The following is a 16,856-nucleotide window of genomic DNA, read 5'->3' as shown; positions in this document are numbered from 1 at the left end:
AAAGCGGTGTTTTTAAAGGGGAGTTTTAACAGCAATGGGTTTCTCTGCTGACATCAAACTGAGAGAAATTAATGGATGTGGAGATAAAACTGTTCGAAAGAGGGTGCTTTAAAATACAATGTAAACTATGTAAATAACGCAGAAACGAACACGTGAAGCATACTAGGTAATGATGGGTCGTAAACTGTCCATTTTGTGGCGGCGCAAGGAGCTGAACCACGAGAGGCAACTACAGAAAAAGTTGTTTTTTTGGGAATAGGATTTTCAAATATATGACAGATGTAACACTGCCATCCGGTGGCTCGGCTGACCCAACACAACTCTGCCACTGCCGAGCAATAACTTCCCTGTGAACATTATGAAAGCGGGTGTGTGTACAGAGCTCAATGCTCGCTTAGTTTTTTCACGCTTGACCCATTCCTGGACTCACAGCCTGGTAGGTGTGTAGAAGTACATGTGCATAAAGCAGTTATTACAGTTCAATGCATGAAAGTGCTGTACAGAAAGCATTGTATTCATACGTGTTTATAGAAATGCATATAAGTATATAATACCTGTCCGAAGTTTTGACAGTAAAATTGAAGATTGTTCACTGTCCAACACCTTTGTCCGACATTGTACTTAGTGTACATAAAAGCACTCTGAAACGCTGGTAGAGTAATAATAATGATCATTTTGCCATGTGAATAGAAATTGGAAAATAGTTTTGAGGGAAAATAGATATGGTTGCTATTATTATTATTATTACTACTAGAGCAGTTGTAATGTTTGTTGTACACTCATTTTTTTTTATTTTTTAAATGTTTTAAAAAAAAAAGTTTTAATTGCCAATTTTGACCACTAGGTGGGGAGTAAGAGCAATGTTACTGTTATGGAGCGCTATGGAAAGAATGCATTGTTTTTATTATTTTTAAAAAAAAAGGAGAAAAACGACTTCCTTTCCCCAAGCATTCCCTCTATGGTCTCAGGGTCGGAGTCTACTGGGCAGTGCATTACCACGAAAGGTGGTGGTGTTATAGAGCCAGTATTAAATGTGGACGGGCCGTTCATGTTTTTAGCTGTGTGTGTGTGTGTGTGTGTGTGTGTGTGTGTGTGTGTGTGTGTGTGTGTGTGTGTGTGTGTGTGTGTGTGTGTGTGTGTGTGTGTGTGTGTGTGTGTGTGTGTGTGTGTGTGTGTGTGTGTGTGTGTGTGTGAATATATTGAATTCTAGACTAAAGTCAGCCTCTACTCCAGCACGTTTTGTGCCATATTGTACCTCTCTTCTTGTGGTTCATGTTGACACGGACCAGCCAAGCTTGTTGATTGTACACTACAGTACTCATCCTATACACTACTACACCCCACCAAAAATACTCCAAATTTGTTTTTGGTCTTTAAAAATAGATCCATATATAACAGCCAAGAACAAGCAAGTGCATACGTTTTTAAATAGCTTGGTGTGAATGTCATTGTGTCCTTCCTTTCTGGAAGATATTTCTGGATAGAACAGGATTTGGATTGAAGCGAAGTGTCGCTGCTTTTTATGCTTTCACCTTCCCCACTCATCCGTAGTCAAGTAGTAGAAAGGAATGAGCTATTTGAAAAGTATTCTAACTGAGCCCAGGATCTCTTGTGTAGAGAATCATCTACTTTTGGCTCCTAAACTCACACTGCCAAATCTGAACAGCACCAACATTACAACAAAATGGTGGGGTGGGAAAACATTGGGTCTCCAGTGGTGCATTTCAATACTCTAACCTCTTAAGTTACCTCAAGACACGTCTGGGGTGGTTTACTTCAGTTTACACGTTCACGACGGAACATGCTAGATTCATTTCCAGAGGCTGTGATTTTTAGACTAGGGCATGGAGACAGCGCTGACGGGACAGAGTGTGTGATGTCGCTGCCCACATGTAGTGCCGATGTACGCTTAGAGGGGGGTGGGTCTCAATAGTCAAAAGTAGTTATTTTTCCTTGTTTCATCCCCCTTCGCCGGCATATAGAAAACAGCACAGGTGAAAGGACTTTGGTGGCTGTGTTTTGGAAATTCACTTTAACCTGTCCTTTCACCTCATTCAAACGAAGGAGAGATGAGGAGGGGACTCAAAAGACTATTGAGATACACCTCAGTTGGTGGGGCAGGGCAACGGTGATGATGGATGAGTGAGAATCTGATAGAAAGAGGAGGAATGGATTTGTGTGCTGGGATATAGAACTGTTGTACAGAGAGAGAGAGCCAAGTTACGTTCAGGTTCAATGCAAAGTGGAGCGGAGGTCTGCTACAGAATTTGTTGTACAGAAACACAAAAATAATTTTGAAAAATAAAAAAAGGAAAAAATGACTTTTGATGCTGTCTTCATTTGTACGGACTTGGTTGGAATGTGTATCCGTTCAAAGGAACGCCCACAGACTATATTAGTTGGTGTAAATAACCTTGAAAGATGTAAGGTAAAGATGACATTTTGTGTATCCTTTAAAAGGAAATTGACTTGAGGGAAACTACTCCAGGGCCCATAGGAGTGCTGGTCTCGAATCAAGTCCTCCCTGTCCATGTCATTTTATACATCATGATCTAAATGGCGTAACTGAACCTAGATCAGCACTCCTATGAGGTATTTGAGAGTTGATAGTGGAGTTTGTTTGCAGGGATTGATGTTTGTACTCATTTATGTGCCTCTGCGTGCTAGGCTAATTACACTGAACAAAAATGCAAATGTAAAGTGTTGGTCCCATGTTTCATGAGCTGAAATAAAAGATCCCAGAAATGTTCCAGATGCATGCAAAAAAAATCTTATTTCTCTCATTTTTTGCACAAACTTGAGCATTTCTCCTTTGCCAAGATAATCCATCCACCCAATGACGGTTCTAGCTTGTATGGATTCCTGGGCAAACCCCCTTCAGCCCCGCCGACCCGCCACAAAATAAAAAGCATTCTGCACGAACTGTAATTTTTATTCAAACATTTAGAACACAAATAAAAAATCATAGCATTTAAAACTATATAAATATACAACTATGTACAAAAATAAGACTCATAAATATCAAAAAGAAGCGACAAATACCAATAGAAACAAATGAGTGTTTATTTGGCGCTCGGGCATCAATACATTATCCATCCCCCCCAACACTCAACCAAGAGTCAAGACTACATTACCCATCCCCCAACACTGTCAACCAAGAGTCAAGACTACATTACCCATCCCCCCCAACACTCAACCAAGAGTCAAGACTACATTACCCATCCCCCAACACTGTCAACCAAGAGTCAAGACTACATTACCCATCCCCCCAACACTGTCAACCAAGAGTCAAGACTACATTACCCATCCCCCCCAACACTGTCAACCAAGAGTCAAGACTACATTACCCATCCCCCCAACACTCAACCAAGAGTCAAGACTACATTACCCATCCCCCAACACTGTCAACCAAGAGTCAAGACTACATTACCCATCCCCCCAACACTCAACCAAGAGTCAAGACTACATTACCCACCCACCCCAACACTGTCAACCAAGAGTCAAGACTACATTACCCATCCCCCCAACACTGTCAACCAAGAGTCAAGACTACATTACCCATCCCCCCAACACTGTCAACCAAGAGTCAAGACTACATTACCCATCCCCCAACACTGTCAACCAAGAGTCAAGACTACATTACCCATCCCCCAACACTGTCAACCAAGAGTCAAGACTACATTACCCATCCTCCCCAACACTGTCAACCAAGAGTCAAGACTACATTACCCATCCCCCAACACTGTCAACCAAGAGTCAAGACTACATTACCCATCCCCCAACACTGTCAACCAAGAGTCAAGACTACATTACCCATCCCCCCCAACACTGTCAACCAAGAGTCAAGACTACATTACCCCCCAACACTGTCAACCAAGAGTCAAGACTACATTACCCATCCCCCAACACTGTCAACCAAGATTCAAGACTACATTACCCATCCCCCAACACTGTCAACCAAGAGTCAAGACTACATTACCCATCCCCCCCAACACTGTCAACCAAGAGTCAAGACTACATTACCCATCCCCCCAACACTGTCAACCAAGAGTCAAGACTAAACCAATTCACCTTGGTGGTGTGCAGACTGGTTTTCTATTATTCTTAACAATTTTACACAAACCAGAAAAAATATAACAATATGTCTGTGAAACTAGATATTCACAGTATTATGAATGAATTGTGGTTTATTTGGTAGTGTAACAGTATAATTTTTAAACCGTCCCCTCGCCCATACCCGGGCGCGAACCAGGGACCTTCTGCGCACAACGACAACAGTCACCCTCGAAGCATCGTTACCCATCGCTCCACAAAAGCCGCGGCCCTTGCAGAGCAAGGGGAACTACTACTTCAAGGTCTCAGAGCAAGTGACGTTACAGTAGCATTTTGTAGTGTGATTGATTTTACTAATTGCCTTAGTACTGTAGAAAGTTAGATTCCTGCGCTCCCCCTATCAAATAGCGCACCTCTATCTCGGGCTTCCAGTGGGGAGACCTGAGGTCAACCAACCCCCATCTCGTACTTCGAAGTGGGAGACCTTCCCAGGCAGTGGCCTGCCGAGCTCACAAACTAGAAACGGGGCGCCCTCTCCGACGAGGTTAATTGACCCACAGTCCCACACAGTGACATACCATGGATGTGTGGTGCAAATGAGCGATAGAAAACCGATCGTGCAAATGTCAACATTCCGATTTTTTTGGGGTGCGGGCGCTCCGTGCCGCCGCCGGCAAGATGCTGTCCTGGGTGACTGCCCATGTCGTCTATACCTAAATCCCTCACTGCATCCACCTGAGAAGTGTGGTATGTGAAGAATCTGATTAAACAGTGATCATTACACAGGTGTACCTTGTGCTGGGGACAAGAAAAGGTCACTTTAAAATGTGCAGTTTTGCCACAACACAATGCCACAGATGTCTCAAGTTTTGAGGGAGCATGCAATTGGCATGCTGACTGTAGGAATATCCACCAGAGCTGTTGCCAGAGAATTTCATGTTAATCTCTCTACGATAAACTGCCTCCAACATCGTTTTAAGGAATTTGGCAGTACGTCCAACAGGCCTCACAACCACGCCAGCCCAGGACCTCCACATCTGGCTAATTCACATGCGGGATCATCTGAGAGTGGGCTATAATAAAGCACTTTTGTTGGGAAAAACAAATTCTGATTGGCTGGGCCTGGCTCCCCAGTGGGTGGGCTTATGCCCATCCATGGCTGCACCCCTGCCCAGTCGTGAAATCCATAGATTCAGGCCTAATTTATTTAATTAAATTCACCGATTTCCTTATATGAACTGTAACTCAGTAAAATCTTTGAAATGTATGCATTTATAGTTTTGTTCAGTATATTTGTTAGCATTTCCTGCTAAATGTTTGTAACCCACCGATAATTCTATGGCAACACGGGGGCTGTTCAGTCTGATGCCATTGTCTCATACTACAGTCCTTATTGTGCAGATAGTTAATCTTTTACTGGTATAATTAATTGTATGCTACGGTGACAATTTCTTTCCCAAATGGTAGTCATTTCCAGGTCCAGTGCTTTATCCTAGCCTTTATCCTAGCATCTTGCATCTTTAATTTAGAACGATGTTTTCCGCAAGCTCATTTTGGAACATTCACGGGCAGGTCTACTTCCGTGTGTACATTACTGCGCCTAAAATGTAAAGAAATTCTAGTTCATCAAATTTTAAGCTAAACATTCCGATCTGTTCCATCAACCCTATTAATTGATACGCCCTATACATCCACTACACTACAGTGGGGATTAAGAAGTAAATATACGCAATGCCCACTGAAAAATAGTGGGTGTACAGCGTATGGCCTCCACTACACTGGGAGTGTGTTTTGGTGACAATAAAACCTCTTTGCCCTGACATCCTTTGGCTCTGTTCTTACCGGACATCCTTGTGGTCCTTCACACGTCCCTGAGTCAGTACATAGTGGTTAGTAGAGGTCATCCAGATCCGTTCCGTTTTTACAACTAGTACAGTAATGATTTCAGGCACAATTGTACAGGCCACTGACAGATCAAATCCTATTCTGGGCCAAGGTTGTACGGTCACACTTTGTAGAGATTTACAAGAATCCTTTAAGGCCCTGAAATAGCCAAGAGTGATCATTGGCTTACTGATTTTGACTGTGAACATTGCCATTGCCAGCTGTTATTTGCAGTGCAAAGTGGATTTGCAGTCATTTGCCGTATGTACATGGATCATTCATACAGTAATAGCAAGTAGGACACATGCATGCATACGATGTGCATGTGCCCTCATAAGCCAAAAATAGCTTGATTTCTTGTCCCCTGTCGTTGATGATTGAGGCTATATGATGTCTCAAATGGTACTCTATTCCCTATTTAGTACACTACTTTTGACCAAGGCCTATAGGGCTCTGATTAAATTTAGTGCACTATATAGGGGAATAGGGTGTCATTTGGGACGACGCTTTTCAATTAAAGGGGAGGTGCCTAGTTGTGCGTCTCACCGGAAGTCTGACGTCGCACAGCATTATGTCAAAAATAAAAATCTACATTCGAGGAAGTCAGAAGGTTACTGGAGCTAAAGATTGAAGAGTGGAATTAGACAAATATTGTCGTTTGTCGAAAATAACCTCTATCGAAAACCCCTGAAGACCACTGCAATGGCCGAGGAAAACATCTTCCTTTTCGTTCCGAATTTGATCGGTGAGTTTCTATTTACATGGATGGTTCCAATCCAATGAAAACTGGCTAAAATGTTTTGCTAGATTGCGAATTAGCAGCTAGCTACAGTAGGTATAATATATATATTACAGTTGATCTGGAAGTATTACGTTTTTTGGGCGCTAAAATAAGGTCAATTGTACGGACCAGCGTGATGTACAGAAGTGACTTAGTTTACGGTATCAGCATAGTCAATCGTAGCATAATGTTATCTGTCTGTTTTGATTTGATAATGACAAAGCAAAATCAGTTTAGACATTGTGCTAATTTATTGAAATACTGAAATATCACATTTACATAAGTATTCAGACCCTTTACTCAGTGCTTTGTTGAAGCAGCGGTTACAGCTGCAGGGTAGCCTAGTGGTTAGAGCGTTGGACTAATAACCGAAAGGTTGCAAGTTCAAACCCCCGAGCTGACAAGGTACAAATCTGTTCTGCCCCTGAACAGGCAGCCGTCATTGAAAATAAGAATGTGTTAACTGACTTGCCGAAAGGTAAAATAAACTTGCCTAAAGGTAAAATAAAATAAACAGCCTCGGGTCTTCTTGGCACACCTATTTGGGGAGTTTCTCCCATTCTTCTCTGCAGATTCTCTCAAGCTCTGTCAGGTTGGATGGGGAGCATCGCTGCACAGCTATTTCCATGAACGATTGGGCTCTGGCTGGGCCATTCAGGCCATTGTTCTGAAGCCACTCTTGGCTGTTCTGATGTTGTTCTGTTGGAAGGGGAACCTTCGCCCCATGAGGTCCTGAGCGCTCTGGAGCAGGTATTCAAGGATCTGCAATTGTTAAATTCACCACGATTGGCCTATTTATTGCCTTACCTGACAGACAAAGTCAAAAAGTATTTTTAAAGAGTTCAGATATTCTATTTAAAGTCTATAATCAAAACCCAAATCGACATATCCGTCCTGTTAGGGATAGGGCTTCTGACGTGTGGCTTCTTAGTGACTCTCTTAGGATGGGAATGTTCTCTGTCAAAATTCTTTAAGATGATCTAGCTCACTAGAATGCCTGGAGATTTTTCTCGCAGAGAGGGGGCGAAGGTCTCTGTCTCCGAATGCAATGTCACATTGGGCTGGCCAAATCCTGTTTTTAACACTACCACCTCCCTCCACCCACCCTTGGCCCTCCTTTCCTCTTTCCTTCCCTCTCCTCCTTCCTTTCCTCTTTCCTCCTCTCTCGTCCTCCCCTCTCCTCTGATCCTATCCTCTCTGTTAGGCTATGCCCGCATCGTGCTGGCTCTGCTTGCCTTCTACCTGATGCCATGCTGTCCCGTACCAGCTGTGTTCTTCTACCTGCTCAGTGCCCTCCTGGATGCCTTTGACGGGCACGCCGCCCGCGCCCTCAACCAAGGTACCACCATTACAACTATTCATGTCGTCTTTACCCTGTGATAGTCAACCCATGCTAGATTTATTCAGACTCTCTGAGTCTCAAGAGTCGGACTGATATGAGCGTTGTGCTGATATCAAAAACCGGGACAATGTTGTTATAAGGTTGCTGTCCACTAAAGGTAAATCCTGATTGGGCTCCCTGATGAAATGATACGGACGGGATGCGCTTCATGTTATCCATATTATTTGTTTCAATGAAAAAAAATAATAATATCATAATTACAGAAAGTGGAAATGGGTCATCACAGGGAAGATGGATCGTGTGTGTGCACGCGTGTGTCGAGCCTATTCATGCGCACGAGCCGCTAATCCCTCCCTAGGTCCATATTTTTTTTTAAAGTCACCATGACACAAGACAATGCAGCACTTTTTTTTTTTTTTTTGCAACAAACTTAGTATTAGGTGGGTACGATGACAGTTCCACGTTGGGTTGTATAGCCCCCCCCCTCCCGTTGTCGTTGTTTGTTGATAAAAATTGGCGACAGACAGTACTTCAGATCACGGCTTTGAAAATCAACAGATTTACTCCTCCACTTATTCTGCTCTCACATATTGAACCCAGCAGGAAGTACCAAGCATAGTCGAGTCAACATCCATATGGAGTTTGGGTTCCAGACACTCCCATCAGCTCCTGGGGATCCTGTAGGTAGATGTCTTCTTCTCCCCCCCCGCCCCCGGCTCTGACCGTATTGTGGCCCTCCTCCAGTCAAGCCCGCTCGATCAGCGTCTGGGAGTGGAAGGCAGCTCCGCTGACCCGGTATGCCATGGGGGTGGGAGGACGTCCGGTCGTCTCTTAGCGTGGAGTTCCTTAGGTCGCTGCGGTCAGGTTAAACCTCCACACCAAGCTCAAGGAGGAGCGGCTCGGTCTCCAGATCCATCTGCACGAGCTTCAGATACTCATCCATCCAGTTACGCACCGCCGAGGCTATGAGGATCACCTCTAACACCGTGGAGATGACCAGGGCTACCCTCCCCACGGCCCGGCATACTGATCAAACCCCCCCCCCCCAGAGCAATGCTTAGCCTCTCCACATAGACGGGTCAGCCACATGCTCCATCATACCGGAGGAGTGGGCCTGGAGGACTAGTGGGCGCTGTTGATGCCCACGTCCGGTACATCCTTGTCACTTGGGGCCCTCTTGTACAGTTTGGACCACATCTCGTCCGGAGTATGACAGTTCCTGCCCAATTCCCACAGCCGTTCCAAGTCTAAATCTGTGTCTGGCTTTCAGTCAATCCTGGAGAATAACAGCTAGAATGTTTCTCTCGTCTTTGTCGTTTCTCTTCTATTATAAAGTAGTGCCGTGGTCATGAACCGGAGCTCATCAGCTGCACAAATGACCGAATCGGAGGTTTGAAAGTCCTTGTCTGAGATGCTGATGTATCTGTGTTGTGTATTGGCTAAAATACTTGCTGTTTGCATCTGTAAGGTTTCATAACACTGGTAATGAGTAAGTCCAATAGGAAAAGGAAAAGCTGCACACTTTATCCACCCAACATTTTGACGGCTAAGCTGTCTTAATCAGGGTTTCAGGTCAAACACGGCGGGTCACAAGGAGGTTTCCATTGGACACTTGCAGGTGTTTGTGTCACGGCAATGGCAGCAGGTAATAGGCCTGTCGTCGATCCAATTATCAACAATATATATATATATTTTTTTTTTAAATGGCATGAATGGAAATCAAAACAATCGGGCGATTGGTTGAAACGTGCATGAAACAGGAGTATGAATATGGTAGAAGCGAAGGCATGTCACAATAGACAGAGCGGAAATGTGAAGGTACACAGTCTTGCCTATATGTGTCTTTAGTGACCAGTGGGAACCTCCAGTGGATTCAGGAGTGGCTTGAATGTCTCTGCTGTAACCAAGATGATTGGTCTTGCCATTTAGCCACTTAGCTAGAAAGTAAGCAAACCAAATGCATAGCTGGAGCCCTGAGTTGGATATAATTTATTTATTATAGTTATACTTACAGTTATAAGCAGTGGTGTAGCACGCAGTCCCCCCCCCCCCACACGCACACAAAAAAAGTGTCATTTTTACGGTATTGAAAATCAGTCTGTGTTTTGAAATTCCAGTATTAAAGGTCTATCACCCAAACCTAGACAGACATATTGAATACTGTATCATGATGACTTTAGGAGTCTATCACCTCCACCCTACCTGACAGGGCCTAGACCCACTCCAATTTGCTTACCGCCCAAATAGGTCCACAGACGATGCAATCTCAACCACACTGCACACTGCCCTAACCCATCTGGACAAGAGGAATACCTATGTGAGAATGCTGTTCATCGACTACAGCTTGGCATTTAACACCATAGTACCCTCCAAGCTCGTCATCAAGCTCGAGACCCTGGGTCTCGACCCCGCCCTGTGCAACTGGGTACTGGACTTCCTGACGGGCCGCCCCCAGGTGGTGAGGGTAGGCAACAACATCTCCACCCCGCTGATCCTCAACACTGGGGCCCCACAAGGGTGCGTTCTGAGCCCTCTCCTGTACTCCCTGTTCACCCACGACTGCGTGGCCACGCACGCTTCCAACTCAATCATCAAGTTTGCGGACGACACAAAAGTGGTAGGCTTGATTACCAACAACAACGAGACGGCCTACAGGGAGGAGGTGAGGGCCCTCGGAGTGTGGTGTCAGGAAAATAACCTCACACTCAACGTCAACAAAACTAAGGAGATGATTGTGGACTTCAGGAAACAGCAGAGGGAACACCCCCCTATCCACATCGATGGAACAGTAGTGGAGAGGGTAGCAAGTTTTTTAAGTTCCTCGGCATACACATCACAGACAAACTGAATTGGTCCACTCACACAGACAGCATCGTGAAGAAGGCGCAGCAGCGCCTCTTCAACCTCAGGAGGCTGAGGAAATTCGGCTTGTCACCAAAAGCACTGACAAACTTCTACAGATGCACAATCGAGAGCATCCTGGCGGGCTGTATCACCGCCTGGAACGGCAACTGCTCCGCCCTCAACCGTAAGGCTCTCCAGAGGGTAGTGAGGTCTGCACAACGCATCACCGGGGGCAAACTACCTGCCCTCCAGGACACCTACACCACCCGATGTTACAGGAAGGCCATAAAGATCATCAAGGACAACAACCACCGAGCCACTGCCTGTTCACCCCGCTATCATCCAGAAGGCGAGGTCAGTACAGGTGCATCAAAGCTGGGACCGAGAGACTGAAAAACAGCTTCTATCTCAAGGCCATCAGACTGTTAAACAGCAACCACTAACATTGAGTGGCTGCTGCCAACACACTGACTCAACTCCAGCCACTTTAATAATGGGAATTGATGGGAAATTATGTAAAATATATCACTAGCCACTTTAAACAATACTACCTAATATAATGTTACATACCCTACATTATTCATCTCATATGAATAAGTATATACTGTACTCTATATCCTCTACTGCATCCTTATGTAATACATGTATCACTAGCCACTTTAACTATGCCACTTTGTTTACATACTCATCTCATATGTATATACGGTACTCGATACCATCTACTGTATCTTGCCTATGCTGCTCTGTACCATCACTCATCATATCTTTATGTACATATTCTTATCCCCTTACACTGTGCATAAGACAGTAGTTTTGGAATTGTTAGTTAGATTACTTGTTGGTTATTACTGCATTGTCGGAACTAGAAGCACAAGCATTTCGCTACACTCGCATTAACATCTGCTAACCATGTGTATGTGACAAATAAATTTGATTTGATTGGGAGTGAAGCGATTGTGTTCTCGCTGTCTTTGGTAAAACACACTGCATGGCATCACATTTTCCAGACACTTGAGTCGTACAGTTTGCAAATGTCTAAGCTGTCTGGAGCTTTGCCAGCCAGTGGTTAAAGTTCCTGCACAGCATTCTCAAATTCCTTTTCACATCATTTGTAAAAAAAAAAAAAATTTAAAAATATAAAAAAAACATTTGGGTAATAATTTTGTATAAATCGATGTGCTATACAAAAATAACCTCTCCCTGTCTATCCCCTGTCCTGTAGGCACTAAGTTTGGTGCGATGCTGGACATGTTGACAGACCGCTGTGCCACCATGTGTCTCCTGGTCAACCTGGCTCTGCTTTACCCCTCCTACACCTTCCTCTTCCAGATCAGCATGAGCCTGGACATCGCCAGCCACTGGCTGCACCTGCACAGGTACGTAAACTAAAGAGCCTCGGAGAACCATCAACTGTACATTACATACGATTTACGCAAATAATCATGGATTCAATGAATGTTTTGTGTCCATAAAGTGTGTGTGGGGGGGTGTTTGTCGCCCATTTCTTTGAGTTGTATTGGGGCTCCTCACCCCATCCACAGCCAAGTGTGTATAGTTTGTTGGTCTATCTAGGTCAGTGTGGCTAACAGAGATGTTGGGTTCATCTCAATAATCCTCTCCTTCGACTGATTTGAAAGGAATGGACACGTGACCGCTGATTCCCAGTAGTAGGCACCCACAATATATTGCTTTAACGTGTGTTTTTTTCCCCCCCCCCCAATGTGGATGGAGAAAAGGCTGTTTTTAGACTACTGAGATACACCCAGGGCCATCACATGCGTATGTAATGGTGATGAAAATGGTGGTGTAATGTCCTTGTACTGAATTAAAGGTTAAATCTCTCATTTTTTCTCTCTCTCTCATTCGGGCTCTCTTGCTCTCACGCTCCCTCTCTCTCTCCATCCCGATTTTTCTCGCTCTCTTTCTCTGTCGCTCTCTTTCTGTCTCGCTCTCTTTCTCTCTGTCTCGCTCTCTTTCTCTGTCGCTCTCTCTGTCACACTCTTTCTCTGTCGCTCTGTCACACTCTTTCTCTGTCTCAGCTCAATGATGAAGGGATCCACCAGCCACAAGGCCATTGATCTATCTGGAAACCCCATTCTTCGCCTCTACTACACTTCCCGTGTAAGAAATCCAGTCATACACACACACACCACAACATGGTCATTCAAACACACACATATACACACACACACACCAACATGGTCACACACACACCACCAAAAAAAAGGTAATTTCGCACTTTACATTAACATTTTAGTCATTTAGGAGACACTCTTATCCAGAGAGACTTACAGGAGCAATTAGGTTTAAGTGTCTTGCTCAAGGGGACATTGACGGATTTGTCACCTTGTCGGCTTGAGGATTCAAACCAGTTACTGGCCCAACACTCTTAACTGTTAGCATGCGCCCATGCACACACAATTATTACATACACTCTCTATCTCACACACACACACACACACACACACACACACACACACACACACATACTTGTGACAACAGCCTGATCTAACTGCTGTCTTCCATAGCCGGTGCTGTTTGTCATGTGTATGGGGAATGAGCTCTTCTTCTGCCTGCTCTACGTCTCCTACTACATTGAGGAACCCCATGGTGAGTCTCTTCACTCTACTACCCCCTCTCCATTCTTCGTTCTCTCCCTTCACTCTACTATCCCCCTCTCCATTCTCCGTTCTCAAATCTCTCTCAATCTCCCGCTGTAATATCCCTCCCTTCTTGCGTCGGTCTAAATACATCAGCTCATATTCACCTCACAGAAGCATAGTAATCCTCTGCTAAATAGCTGGTCTGTACAGCAGGTCCTACGCATTAGTAAAGGGGGCAATGTGGATACAACGGGACTTCTTCTTGTCTCTTCTCCAGTGTGGCTGCAGTGGCTGCTTGGTGTCTGTGCCGTGGTGTGTGTGCTGAAGTCTGCCATCAGCGTTCTGCACCTGATCACTGCCTCCAGGAACATGGCTGCCATCGACGTGTCCGACCGTGAGCGGGAGAGGAGCAAGGCCGAGTGAGAGGGGGAGGGGAGGGGGCTCTTAATCCCTTGGTACGTGTGTAGATCTGAGAGGATGGGTGTAACAGTTTGGGAACCAATCCACCTTGTCCTCTGATAGGCTAGGTCCGTCTTTTTTTTTTCCCCTATGTTTTGCACCGACCCAATCCTCTCGGATCTACTTGAAAGCCTCGGGGTTAGAGGTCGAGTTTGGATAAGGCAAAGAAGAGGGGCAGAGAGAGAGAGAGAGAGAGGGAGGGTGTAGGAGGCTGTAAATGGGAGCATCTCAATAGTCTAAAGTGGCCCTCCTTTCATCGTGTCCTTCAATCTGCACTGATCTGAAAACAAGCGATTGGTGAAAACAGTAAGGTGGATGCCTACAAGTCAATACTGCTTACCCATCCAGTTATTTCACATCAGACGAGAGAAAGGATTGGAGATGAGGAGAGGAAGCCACTAGACTATTGAGATGCACCCTGTGTCCCAAAAGTCTCAAATAACCCACTTTTCTTAGTCGCCGCTTGAGCACTGATAGGAAAGGACATTGAAATCATTGGGTGGGAAAAAACATTAGTGATATCGAAGGGAAGGAGACAAGAAAATTAAGCAAGGAAATGAGGATATTTGAGAGGATTGGGACACAGACAGAAAGCAGAGTCAGAGTTGTTCTGTTTGTTGAATAGAGTTGAAGGTGTGAGAACAATTGTGTGATGTAGCAAAGATGGAGGTAAGCTTAGTCAGGGGACCTTTTTAAAAACCAAACTGATGATGGCTATTTATTTTAGTTAGAAGATTGTACCAACTTAAACCTTCTGTTATCAAGCCTACTTGTATAGTGTTGTAAGCCTGACATTATAACTGGTGTCAAAACTTGAAAAAGTAAACAGTGGTGGTATATTTTTGTACGCGAGCAAATCATTGCAGGCTTTAATATTCACAAGCTAACTAGCCAACACTAATCACTTTCCACCACACCTTATTTAGTAGACTTCATAACCAAGGGTTTGAGCGATGCGTGTTATCTTGAAATATTCTTTTTTTTTTTAAAGTGGTAACGTCCCAAGTCACTACTATTGATGTTTCTATTAATATTTAAATTCCTATGTTTTTATTATTCTCTGTCGTCATCATCAGTAACGATTTGAAATCGTTGCACTAGAGATGTCGTTCACCATCCGTTCACTTGTTAGCTTGACAATTGAGTCTTTGCAGCTTTTACTTGACCTTTTTGGTTCTCATTATTTCTTCTTTTATTTGACTGTGGTAATCAAAGCCAATGACATTTTATTTGACACATGGACCAAATACAACAGGTGTAGGTGCTTACCGTGAAATGTAGAAGTTGCCCAGGCCACAGATCTAGGATCAGATTACACAACCACAACTCTTAACCTTGACCATCAGGAGGATAGCATATCTGACCCTCAACCAGTGCTTAGTTGCAACTTGTACCAACTGGTAATGGTAGGGGCGCAACTTTCACTGGGGACATGTCCCCCCCCCCCCCTCAGGTTTTATCATTGGAATGTGATTATAAAACGAGGCAATGGTGTGCTTTAGGACCATGCAGGACGCCTCCGAGCGGTCGGGTAGACTGTTTGGAGTGTTTATCCGACAGAATCAAAAAATATATATTATAATAATTGTCGTCGTCCCCCCACTTCTAAAACCAAAGTTGCGCCCCTGGGTAGTGGTGACTGTAGAGGTGGTATTGGACTTTTACGTTGCAGTGATGGGCAAGATGCACACACTTTCTTAGACACGTGCGCACACCTTTTTTTGCAGACACGTGTGTGTATACACACACACCCACGCGCTTGCCACACACACACACCCACGACACTTGCTTACAGACATGCATTCATCTATATTGGGCACATTCCTTAGCTCAAGTAAAGACCACCTGAGTATTATGTTATTGTTATAAATATTATTCGACGAGCTTTTCTATCATCACTGTGTGACCGTGTGTACTATATATATATATACTGTGGCTGATCTGTTTTATCGTCAACCATTAGAAACTAGGTTTGGAGTGGGGCGACGTTGCTATCAGCCAGGTGGCGTCAAAGGTCTCTAGTTCATTTGAGATTTGAGTTCAACAAGACGTTTGGGAGAATGTGCTGTGTACTTTGGGTCATTGCGAAGGTGAGAGGGAGGAGCACAAAAAAACAAAAACCCAAAGCCATGTAAGACCTACGATAACCTCTGCAAATACTTTGTGGGTGTCCGTGTAAGAAAGATGTTTTTAGGTGTTATTTCCATGCAGTGCCTCCGGCTTGCAGATATTGTTCAGAATGTCTTTGTCAACGGTAATAGATGGAAAAGGTAATAAAGAGATCTTTGAACCAACCAGTTTGCTCTCCTATGCCAGTATCTTCAGTTATTATGTGCATGGCTTCCTGTACAGTGTCCTTTTTTTTCAAAGGACCAATCCCAGTCTCTGGTTCCGCCCAAGAGACCTTCAAGTGCTGGAAACTGGGAGGGCGAGCTAAAAGGCAGTGGGCCGGACTCGAACCCATGCCGACTCTGGCACAAATGCGTGCCAGGGTGAGCGGCTGCAACCGCTGGACCACACAGGTCCCACCTTGTACAGTGGCCGTTGAGTTTCTAGGAAGTGTAGTCAAAGTAGAGGTCCAGAGTCGTTATTGTACAAGCCAGCGCCATGGGTAATAGGAGGGACTTTTAGAGATTCAATTCTAATAATCCCTTTTTTTTTTTTCAGAATCAACCAATAGGAATTTCTAAGCAAAACAACACGCAGACTTTTATTCCGAGTTCTGATGCTGCTTTCAAGACAACTCGCGGCATTAGCAATGTTGTCATTGTCCTACACAATGAAATCTGGGAGGGGACTGTGTATCTGTCTCCGTGCGTACATACTCATGTCACACACAATATCTGACCCCACTGACACATTTTTGGAAGTGCATATAGTGGCAGTATGT

At 44.4% G+C, this 16,856-nt stretch overlaps 1 protein-coding gene across 1 annotated transcript; it reads left to right on the top strand.

Moving 5' to 3' along the window:
- The first annotated feature begins 6,480 nt into the window (after window positions 1-6,480).
- cdipt (CDP-diacylglycerol--inositol 3-phosphatidyltransferase (phosphatidylinositol synthase)) lies at window positions 6,481-16,260 on the top strand. The gene is made up of 6 exons (XM_035770723.2): window positions 6,481-6,682; window positions 7,923-8,057; window positions 12,127-12,280; window positions 12,944-13,025; window positions 13,433-13,514; window positions 13,785-16,260. The coding sequence occupies exons 1-6, from the start codon at window positions 6,640-6,642 to the stop codon at window positions 13,928-13,930; spliced, it is 642 nt and encodes a 213-aa protein (XP_035626616.1). The 5' UTR covers window positions 6,481-6,639; the 3' UTR covers window positions 13,931-16,260.
- The last annotated feature ends 596 nt before the right edge of the window (window positions 16,261-16,856 follow it).

Source organism: Oncorhynchus keta, chromosome 5 (assembly GCF_023373465.1).
Source record: "Oncorhynchus keta strain PuntledgeMale-10-30-2019 chromosome 5, Oket_V2, whole genome shotgun sequence".
In the NCBI taxonomy this organism is placed as follows: domain Eukaryota; kingdom Metazoa; phylum Chordata; class Actinopteri; order Salmoniformes; family Salmonidae; genus Oncorhynchus; species Oncorhynchus keta.
The sequence above is the reverse complement of the archived record's forward strand: the minus strand, read 5'-3'. Positions and strand labels throughout refer to the sequence as shown.

Bases quoted from the DNA above. Each gene is read 5' to 3' on its own strand.
- cdipt (XM_035770723.2), top strand. From the start codon at position 6,640: ATGGCCGAGGAAAACATCTTCCTTTTCGTTCCGAATTTGATCG. The intron at 12,281-12,943 runs GTACGTAAACTA...TCTCTGTCTCAG, and splicing joins CACTGGCTGCACCTGCACAG to CTCAATGATGAAGGGATCCA. The intron at 13,026-13,432 runs GTAAGAAATCCA...TGTCTTCCATAG, and splicing joins GCCTCTACTACACTTCCCGT to CCGGTGCTGTTTGTCATGTG.